At 34.9% G+C, this 11,228-nt stretch overlaps 1 protein-coding gene across 2 annotated transcripts; it reads right to left on the reverse strand.

The window, feature by feature from the left end:
* Positions 1-935: 935 nt before the first annotated feature.
* LOC114527095 (transportin-1-like) lies at positions 936-11,198 on the reverse strand. Of its 2 annotated transcripts, XM_028548696.1 has the most exons (24): positions 10,970-11,195; positions 10,692-10,767; positions 10,280-10,536; positions 9,598-9,731; positions 9,341-9,422; positions 9,115-9,237; positions 8,728-8,846; positions 8,584-8,644; positions 8,244-8,403; positions 7,800-7,952; positions 7,560-7,633; positions 7,358-7,456; positions 7,084-7,136; positions 6,766-6,862; positions 6,233-6,502; positions 5,628-5,786; positions 5,156-5,243; positions 4,847-4,945; positions 4,428-4,523; positions 3,958-4,033; positions 3,201-3,300; positions 2,954-3,028; positions 2,280-2,416; positions 936-2,135 (listed from the first exon to the last, which is right to left on the reverse strand). In XM_028548696.1, exons 1-23 carry the CDS (start codon positions 11,066-11,068, stop codon positions 2,309-2,311), a joined length of 2,658 nt encoding a protein of 885 aa, XP_028404497.1. In that variant the 5' UTR covers positions 11,069-11,195; the 3' UTR covers positions 936-2,135; positions 2,280-2,308. The 2 variants fall into 2 exon arrangements, with proteins under 2 accessions (XP_028404497.1, XP_028404498.1); XM_028548697.1 differs by lacking the exons at positions 936-2,135; positions 2,280-2,416; positions 3,958-4,033 and having other exon boundaries at positions 10,970-11,198.
* Between the last annotated feature and the right edge of the window lie 30 nt (positions 11,199-11,228).

An 11,228-nucleotide genomic window follows, 5' to 3' on the forward strand; every position in this document is an offset into this window, starting at 1 on the left:
AAGTAATCGTGTCAGACACACACAAGAGGTTACCAAAATTGAGATACGTACAGACATCAAAGATTACAGTGGGTCAAAGTCCTAAATTTTGGTACGAATTCTTTACATTTGCTCGACAGGACAGAGTCAAAGGTCATAACGAAAGTGGTGGATCATATTACTTCCAGGTTCTACTGCCACATGAACATGCCACATGAACATGCCACATGGCTTTATTCATATACTTGCCCCCGTGAATTTTTTACCTCTTTGGTAATTAGAGTATTCAAACTTGAAAATTTTCATAAAAAAAGGTTTGAAACTCGTCAACGAAAGGAATATATAAATACCGGTGACAGCCGACAGGACTTCGGATATCAGAACAATACAACCAGGAAAAAAGGACAAATTTTGGCCAATCCCAATTTCGTCCGGGCCTGTGTAAACGTAGCCTTTAATTAGGTTAGGCTTAAAAGCGTTTAACACAAAACAGATGACAGATTGTGTGGCAAGGGCAAAAAAAATTAAGTATAAGTATAAGTACACAAGAAATGAAGCATCGCTTTTGTGCTTTTCCACAGGCTACCTCGTAAGGCCTGGTTTATACGTCGCATTTTGGTCGCGTCAAATTCTATTCAAACAATAGATAATAATATGACAAGATTTAGCCTATTTGTTTGATTTGCATTTGACGCCACAAAAAGCATGTACTGGAGAGCCTGTGGATGAGTCTGAACTAGGCCTACAGTAACTCCGACTCCTAGTTCCAAGCAGGGCGCTTGTTCCAAGGTTATGCCTATGCAGAGGCAGCCCGGTCAATGCGGTTACGTCATACTATCTTATGTCATTATGTACATAGTATGATGTAACCGCATTGACCGGCTGCCTATGGGCTATGCTTACTTAATATTGGTCGTTGTTCTAAAATTGGCAATATACGAAAAGTATATGACACATAATTTAATCATATATTTACCTTTCAAACTTTCACAATATATATTACAGACAAATACAAGAATGACAGGTTAATGTGCGTATATTATATTCTATATTATTAGAACTTTATAGGTTCATATTACGATAACGAAATTTACACCGAACATGTCGGGCATAGCTAGCTATGAGACCAGCTGAACAACTTTTCTCCAAAACATTTTAATATAATACGTTAAAGGTGTAACAATAATATATAGTAAAAATCAATCGTTTCTGTAATGGAAAAACGTTGTCCAACTGGTCTAGAAAAAACATGCAAGGTCTGCATAAAAACATTAGTGCTTTAACCTTACAGAATTCTTAAAATATCAGAAGTAAAAACCGGAATGTTATAAAAGTTTTAGGAATTATTACAGAAAGATAAATTAGACTATTAGTAGAATTCTAATAGAAATTTATGATCTCAGACTGGGCAATATATAAATCTAACAGTATACTACGTTATAATTATCATAATTAGGTGAGTTAATATTGTACGTTTTTGTCTTCAACACTGCAACAATACTTGTATTATTTTCTATATGTTACACAATCAAGTGTTTATGTGACTTTCGATTTCCTTTGTTTTTCAACTCTAAACAGCGCTAAAATCTGCATGCTTGTGTCCATTCAAAAAACACAGAGAAGATGGCGGGCGTACATTTACTAATATTGCATGTCGTAGGAAATAATCTGAAAAAGGATAATGACCTCATTTGAGGAAAACATAAAATGAAAGGTTATTTTCTTTGTTGTGTTAAAATTGCAATGAACATCCTCTATCTTCTCATACTTTTCATTCGTCGTCACTCTTTAACGTTTATTCGTCGCGTTATTAATGAATTATCACGAATCTAACTAGTTTGTTCAGTCTTATTAACACTTTTGAAGGAAATCTAAGTCATATAAACAGTCATGATTGGGTATCTCACAATTATAAACGCCAATTAAACGGCGTTATTCTATTGGTTGATACATTAGTCTGCCCTTAAAGGCTCATGCGTTAGTCTAATGCTACGTTGAATCACGTGACATGACACGTCACAGACGTCACACGACAGATTACGGGACAAGTGTGAACACGTAAACTCAAAGAAGTTCCCCATGCACCCTTGTATGTACCCCCAACGAGGGTAGAAACGGGATTGTACACCCCACATCCACCATCTACATCTAGGTCCCTGAAGAAAGAAAAAGTAAACGAACTGTAAAAATCTGTTCATGATATGAGGAAATTCTCCAGACTTCTCTCCATCAATCTTGCAATAGTAAAATCTTGGAATGCGAAATGATCTTCCAAGCTTCCAAGTCGCGTCTAAACTTACCCCCAGCATGCAATTCCTTCCCAGGTTGCCTATAGACTGTAGCCATCGGTAAGTCGTTGCTGAAGAGGCGGTGGAAACTGATCAAAGAACTTCTTCCAACTTTCAGCTCCAACTTCAGACTTAAAACCATGAAGAATCTAGCAACATAAAAAATTTCTATCAATACCTCAATTGACATGAAGGAATCCCCCGTAATACGCCTTAATTTCACAAACGGGGTGTTGTCTTTCTTGAAGAACCCTTAAATTATTCTTCTTTAGCTAATACACAATTTTACCCTTCTTAACGTAACAGCGATCGATACAAAAATCGCAGAAACAGTGTTTTCAAAACTTGCTTAGCAAGTATAAAATATGTTGTCGACATTTCGAGTTCGCGTCAGCGAATAACATAAAAAGGGTTTATTTGGCAATTGATGAATAATTTTGTACTTAAAGAAGGTTCCACACCACTACCTATTTTGTACAAGTAAAAAGGAGAACATCCTCTCTGGTAACTACTGTAAATGTTTTTTCCTTTTTACAAGATTTTACTTTTAAGTTCAAAATATGGTCAATAAAGAATAAACAAGGATTACAAGGGATAATCAAAGACGATTAAACCAACAGAATTCCAAAACACCACATTCCATCAAATTTTACAACAATTAAGAAATGACTACAATGCAAACAAACCTTGTGAAAAGTTTCTTTTAAATCCGGTTTTGGACTTATCCAGGACGCTACAGCATCGCAGAAGAAAATGAAATCCTGAAATACAAAGTATATATATCCTATAATAAAATATGGGCGGTTAAATCTTACAAGTGATTGAAAATTACATAGCATCGATCCGAGAGATTTTTTTTCAACATCGTCAAAACGCTGGCTAATATATATTATCACATCTTTATAGCAGAATATGCTGCCGAGGGAAATGTACCTGAGCAACCCCACCAGGATTAACATTGATCATGTTGCAAATTCCACGAAATGCTGAGTCCTTCTCCTCGTTGTCACGGATGTTGCGTAGTGACGTGCACCTTGAGAAAACAACGTTTTCATAAAAATTACAAAACAATCAACATTTACAAACACGAATGACTGGGTGAAAGCAAGTTGTCTAAATGAAGAGAACGACACATTAGATACAGTAACACATTTGATACAAACATACAATAAAAAGGTGACAATCAAGAAAGGCAATGGAACCCGGGACAAAGCGTTATTACAGAGATAGTCAGGATATGGAATCAAACACGCCTGAACACAAGTCAACATATTCAGCGAGAGTTAACCAGAAACCGTCTTTGTTCTAAATAGACCACCATCATGAAAGTCGGACTCATTGCACTCAAGATGATGACAAACATCATGATTGCGTTGTTAAAAAACACGAATAACACAAATTAGTTCCGGTAGAAAACATTTTCCAGAATAAATAGCATTATATATATAACCCAATAGGTCTTTCAGTGTAATAAATTTCAACCAGACAAACGTGATGTTTTTTGGGCTATCTATAAACAGATTGCTCATATATAGATCGCTTCTAGGATTGCTTACGTGAATTACCAATATAATCAGTTTCACGATTAGGGTCATTTTTATCAACAAAAGAAACTAAACAATATTACATGAGAAATAAAGAAAAAATGGACGTTAGTAAGGCGGAAATGATAAAATAAAAGAATACACACCAGGGTCTGACAAAGTGCGCTAACATGGGAGCCACTTCTTGAGGACAAACTAAACCCAATCTGCCGATCGTGATTGCTAAGACGTAAAGTAAACACAATACCAAAAGAAAACAAGTTAAACAAAACAACTAAACAAGAAAACAAACAACACAGTAAGTACAAACAAACAAACACAAACACGCCTGGAATGGAGAAGCTTAAACCGCTCTTTTCTCGTTTAAAAAATTTTGTAACATGAATACCCATGATATATTATTCGTACAGTATTGACATGCAGAATTACATTATTTATTATAGGTTATCTATTTTATGTATAGTCAAGAGAAACTGAATAGTAACGTAGGGAGGTAAAAATCAGATGTGTTCTTTCATTTGTGATAGTTCAATGACGGTGATAGCTCATGTGCACGTGCAGGTTATCCGGAGGAGGTTCAGAACATAAATACTGCTTCATTATTTTCGATACATACCTGTGTTTTCCAGAAGAGTTTTCGGAGTGTGTGTTCGATTAATGATATCGATCAATGACGAGAGAACGAGAGTGACGTACGGTTTCGTTTCCTCTCCTATCAAGTCAAAGCATGCATTGTTCAAGATTTATAAGATTGGGGTCATGCAGGAAAACAAATCTAAATGTCTAGAAATTACTACCATTTGTGTTCTAGTATTAAACGTACTTTTTGCATACTTTTTATCCATTGTTTTTAAGGCTAATCGACTTCTTTGTTATAAAGGCGGACAAATAATCCCAAATTTGCAATTTTTACTAACATCGTGAGAGTTCACGCTTCGTATGCTTGAACACAAATGGTATAAATCGATTTGTATTTGCTATCATGACGGATATTCTTCCACAGATCTATCTAGATGGAAGAGTATAGGTACTAACCTAACTGGATGGATATTTCACCAATAGCCCAGGTCGCATTATTGCACACCGAGATGAATTCAGGATTCAAATTTCGTCCGAGTACAGGCATAAGATCAACTGAAATTATGAATACAAATTTTCAAAACAAAAAGCGAACCAAGACCCTGGGTACGAGGTTGACGGCGAACATCACAGCGATTAAACGTAACATAACATTTTAGTTATTGTAAAGCATTACAATGATATTTGGCAAATAATTGCAAAATCAAGTTTATCATGTTTTCCTGATAAAAGTTAAATTACAGAGCGAACAAGACGTTGCCTTACCGATGCATGGCTTGACATGTTTGAAACAGGCTTTAGCAAGATCTCCAAGCAGTGCAAAAGAACTTTGGCGAACTTCTGGCATATCATCCTGAAATATCATCATAGTTTTTATTTTGCTTTTATCAGAAAAAATCGAATATATACAGCGATATAGAACTTCATGGATTCTTCGGTAAATTTCATTGAAATATACAGAAAATACAACGAGTAGTAGCGTAGCATTTCAGTGTGGACAAAACATGGGACAAATTGATAGCCTGGTCAGATAATTTTCCTACCTGCAAAAATACAAATAAAGCTTATCCTAAAGTTTTATTGGTATTTCCTGAAAAGCCTACAGTCTAACCTTTAATAAAGATAACACTAACACTGGCAACCATCGAAAACTAATCGAGTAGTCTTATTTTCATGAGCTATGGCAATTATTATGAGATTACCTCAGGCAAAACATAAGGAAGTTATATGGACTTACCTGCATACACTGATATAAAAGAGTTAAAATATTACTCCGAACTACAAATTGTTCGATATTATTTTCTAGTCCTTCGGCTAAACCACTTAATAAATCTAAAGCAACAATCATAAAGTCTTTATCTGGAGCATCCACTTGGCCGGGGTTTGCCGCACTCGCCTGAAATCAAAGACGATCAACAAACATCAAGAAGAACACTGTTGAAGATGAACTAGGCAGTGGAAACACGGCTCTTAAAGACGCACTTTTAATGGAATATTTAGCTAATAAAGAAACAAACTTTCGAGTCGATATTTTTAAAGATCAAGAGGATAATATTGACAGCAAAAATTTGCGATTTGTTTCCTCCCATAGTATTGCGATTTAGCTTTTGTAGCGATCAAGCTTTTGTAAATATATTATTGTAAATAAATTGATCCCTAATTCATCAGAAAATAAACCCTTCGTCCATGGTTAGTTAATGAAACGTCAATAGGCTGAAATTCGGCAAATCAATGGCCAATCTCAACGCCATCTGGATTTTTAGGCATATACTGGTATACACCACACATTTATTTGACACTACTGGTACTGGTTACACCATACACTAATAGTGATACACTTACCAAACTCTGTGCTAAAGTTTTATCGACCAACGAGACACAGCGTTGAAATACAGGCTCAGCATAGGGAAGAAACCCAGAATGTAAGGCTGTAGCAACTGACGACAAGCATTCCAGTAAAGGAAAGAGATCTTTATCTTCATCTTTCAGTTCATTCCATTTTTGAATAAGCGGAGGCATTAATAACTCGATAAATTCTTGTTTATTGAGATGATGACCAACAGAATCAGCCAATGTCCCAATTGCGTCGTACAATATAAGTAAATTTTTATGCTGAAAAATATATTTCAAGAGAATCAAATGACGTCAAGAACAGGGGCGTCGCAGAAGATGGGTTTAGGGGTGGGGCAGAGGCAAGACCAGGTTTTCCACAATGAAAGGTAATTTCCTTCAAAATGTATGCGCCTGGATGGCAGAACCTGAATTTTTATAAATACTTTAAAATCACAATGCAGCACATGCAGTTGAGCTCGCGTACATGAATAATCCAGGCGTAGATTATGCTAATCGTATATAACGTAATCAACGGTTATTACCTGGTATTTCCCGAAAGCAAATACCAATGTTTGTAGTATATATCCAAGGTAAGGAACTAGTTCAGTACAAGCTTCTTCTTCCAATGTGGCGAATGCACTACGTTAAAATAAAACGAATTTTATCAGGGTCGTTAATGCATCTCTCTTTTGCCAAATAATTACACGCTTCACAAAGTTCGCATGCGAGTTTATCAAAATTAGCTTGTACATAGGTACAACACGTACGTATTAAACACTTAAATAATACATGCAGTATTAATTACTTACGTGGCGTACCTGAAAACTAATTTACTTACAAAGGAATCTTCTCGGAATTACCTGCATGCCGCTTCTTGTACTCTTTTATTGCTGTCCAAAATCCTCTTAAGAAGCTAAATAAATAGAAATGTTATAAACCCTACTAGGAAGAGTTAGAGTAACGATACCTGGTATGAAGGAAAATAACACAAATAAATGCAAAATTGCAGGTAACTAAAAGGCATTTTATTATATATGCAATATACTATCCATTGTCTTTTAGAAGCAATATCTGAAATATTATATTTTACTTTGCTGTATAACTATTGCTTTCATTTGTAAAACAATATCATACCTCGCTCATAAGTCTCTGGAAATACAATTCATGCGGTTGATTGACAACCCAATGTGCGTAGCGACTTAGTGTCCAGCACGTTATTGAACGCACAAGGGCCTAAATATGAAGAAGAGAAAAATGCATTTTATAAGTTAAACGAAACATTCCTGAAGCGCTAACAGTGTAAATGAATAGTATTTACAAGTGGACTGTATCGCACCTTCTTTTCAGAGAGACAGTTGATGAGAAATGGAAGTAGTTCTGGAAGATGAGGTGTCATACCATTTACACAGCCTAAAATTTTAGAGTGAAATTGTTTGCGTCTGAGATCAAACCTTGTTGGAAATGTAAAGAAGATTTCTACGTCTTCATGAAACGTCCTTCATAACAAATGGTCTTTTTTCGATGTTTGCGATACATTTTGCGAGTACTGTGTAAATGATTAAATTATAAAAGCTACCTTCAGCAATCGCCCCAAGCACAAGAATACCAGATTCCCTCACTTCCCATTCAGCATGAAATAACGTTTCCTTTAATATGGTCAACAGGACAGGCAACAATTCATCACGGAATACATTTGCCAAAACGTCCAGTCCAGCTGCTGAACACTTTCCTAAGCATACAGAAGGCAAAGTGTAAAACTTTTCGTCAGGGCAACGAACGTTTGATGTTCTTTACCGCAAGATGGCATTGCCTTTAAAAAGTTTTTGAGGTTATCAAATAGTTTCAACTGAGCTGCTATGACAAAACGGAGGGAGACATACAAATAAGAAGGTACTAGATTGAGATCCAAAATATCAAATATTGGAAACCGCAATTTGACCTAGGAACACGGTTGGAAGAGCATTGGGATAGAAAACCAAAGGAAACAAGTTAGATTGCAAGAGTGAGACAGTTTTCTTACTCAGATTCCAGTCAGATAAGGTATCATCATCAATATCATCATCTTCATCATCAGAGACCTCACCATCTTCTCTTTTCAAACTGTGTGTTTTAGATTTATGAAATCGAGGCTTGATATCTTGTTCACTGTCAGGAACACTTTCATCTTCCTCAACATCTCCCTGCCATTAAACAATTGCCTTTATAATATGACATTTATAGTACCTGCATAATGATTGGTCGAGAAGCGTGTTTCTATAACTGTATAGAAACACAGAATGTGTTTTCTATTTCTTAATTATTAAATCCAAACAATTTTTATTAATACTTTGACAATTCCAGTCACATCAAGGAAAACCAACCTTTAATAGAATTATATCAATCTCAGAATATTTCATTCCATTCACTAAAATAGGAACCAATCTAAAAAAGTAGCACGTATGATAGAAATATATTAAAAAGAGTAGAGAAATGCAGCAATTGATCCATTTTCATCAGTAGCATACCGACTAAGATATGGTGCAAGGCATTCTTTACAGATTGATTGCTCAGCTAGTGCAAGCCAAAATTCACACGCTTCCAAAGCAACATTCTCATCACTGTCTTGAGTCCGAATTAACATATACTACAGTAAAAAAAGGTACAGTATAACTGAATATACCTTGACGACATAAATTGCAGGCAATGTAATCTTATGCACTTTTTTAATAAGTGGCTATTTATAGTTGGCTATTTAGGCTTTGATTTAACTTACTACGCTATCTTAGGATATCTGAAGAATATCAATACTTTAAAATAAAAAATTATCATTACTAGTGAGATGATATTTTAGAGATACTGTAGATTGGTTTGCTAATTCTAGTGTGGGTTGACAAAAGACTCCAATACACTACCTCTATAATGTTGTTCATATGAGGTAGTAACTGATCACTGCGAACTTCTAACAGCATGACCAGCGCTCGACAGACATTTTTCCTTACTTCAGGGTCTTCATCAGCAGCTAATGCAAATAGATTCTGAAGACAATGCAAGAGCATTTCAGAGGTTAGTTTGCCATTTTCTTATATAGATCAGTGTCAATTTATAGTGTAAACATATACTAAACAAATATTTAGATACCTCAACAAATGATGTAATATGAACCATTAATGCTTGAGACCGTCCGATTATAAACTGGTTTGTACAGGCAATAGCATGAGATCTGAAAGAAACAAAATAATTTCTGTATGTTTGAAAACCACCTTACCAAGACAAATTGCATTTTGCCTTAACCAAGACAAAAAACAAAATTGCATAAATTAGAGTGCAACAGGTGCTATGCACATGTAATGTTTATACAAAGGTCACATGAAGAAGCCAAAATTCTTTTTACTTACCTTATTTTAGAACTTGCATGTTTAAAAAATTGTAAGAATTTTGGAATTAAAACATTTAGTGGCCTATTCAGGGCATCACTATCCAACTGTTCAGAAGAGTCTTCACATATTTTTTGCAAAGCACCAAAGGCACCCTAAATTTCAAATTTAGTATTATTAACAACCTTGATGTTCTTTGTTTGGGGAATGTTTTTGGATAAGATGATGTTCAAAAATTGTTTCAAAAATAATTCAATTGTTGTGGTGAAATATAATGGCTGCAACAGCTTTCAGCTGTGTGAATGAAACAGATTTTTGCTGCAGAATGAGGGACAGTTCACAGGGATTTATTGATTGTTAGCACTCATCGATTCACTAATATACAGAAAAACTGCCAAGTCATTATTCTTAAATTAATTTATATTGATTGGATATATACTTTTTTGCAAGTGAAAAATTGTCATACAGCTTTTTGGGATAATATTTTACACAGTTATTAAAATGACATAAAAATATATAAGTGACAATCAAAGGATAATCACAGCTCACAAAAAAAATTGTATACATTTACAAAATATGAGCACAAAAATGATAAGAATTTTCATGTAAATTATTATACTTCACATACTTTACATTTGTACATGCATTAAATTTTCATATCAGTTACTATATGGATCTTTAAATGAAATATGAAATGACCTACCTCACAGACACTGTAATCTTCACTATCCAGAAGTTGACAGAGTGATGGCAATAACTGTGGCCAATGAATAAGTTCTCCTTTTTGAGCAATTGTTGTGATCAAAATACCAATAGTGGCTCTTATTAAAGGTGATGGATCACCAATGGCCTGAAGACACTCAGTTTTTACAAATTCTTTGACATTATCAGGGAATAGGTGGTAGTTGGATTTCACATTGTTTTTTACAATAAGACCTGCTAGGGACCTGGTTGGCTCATCTTAATAAAAACAAGAAAAAATAATGAAAGTTTGATTACCATTATGCACAATGTACAGTAAATTCTTGTCTCTCACCAAGATCACTATATAAAAGTTATTGATAATATTGATTTCTATCAGTATTGCACAATATTTAATTTAATTTAATATATACCTTCAGTTTTAAGCTTGGTTAACACAAAAATTAGATAATTGTTGAAGTCCGGGAATTGATTGAGTGACTCCAATTTCTTAAATAAACTGTTAAGTAGACAACATATTCACAGGAAGAAATAAAATTACATGTATGACAAAGCATACGACACAATGACCACGTGTAAGGTATCTTCATTCCTGGCCAGAAAAATTTTACGCGCTTAGATTTACTTTGTATGACCACAATATAACAATGAATTATCTAATAACGTCAAAGCTACATAGAGGAGAGGATACTTGTTGAACAGCCCGTTGAATCGCATTGTCAGGACTTTGACTTTCTTTCAAAAGGTCCAAAATTTGCTTCAAACCATGTTCATCTGGTTGCCACGCCATCTTGCTTTCTTCAGACTCGAAAATGCGTGGGCGATCATAAGCGATTAGTTTGTTTCCCGCGCGACGCACACGACCAGAAGGCTAAGGTTTCCCAACATTTCCCATTTTTATGAAATTAGTATTTTATTATTTTTATGAGATCGTGCAATTAGCCTATAAC

Source organism: Dendronephthya gigantea, unplaced genomic scaffold, assembly GCF_004324835.1.
Source record: "Dendronephthya gigantea isolate DGI-Jeju-01 unplaced genomic scaffold, DenGig_1.0 000043F, whole genome shotgun sequence".
NCBI lineage: Eukaryota > Metazoa > Cnidaria > Anthozoa > Malacalcyonacea > Nephtheidae > Dendronephthya > Dendronephthya gigantea.

Excerpts from the sequence above, each read along its gene's own strand:
- LOC114527095 (XM_028548696.1), bottom strand. The coding sequence starts at position 11,068 with ATGGCGTGGCAACCAGATGAACATGGTTTGAAGCAAATTTTGGACCTT. Across the intron at positions 10,537-10,691 it reads AACCAAGCTTAAAACTGAAG|ATGAGCCAACCAGGTCCCTA; the intron begins GTATATATTAAA and ends GTTTTTATTAAG. Across the intron at positions 7,634-7,799 it reads GCTTGGGGCGATTGCTGAAG|GCTGTGTAAATGGTATGACA; the intron begins GTAGCTTTTATA and ends CTAAAATTTTAG.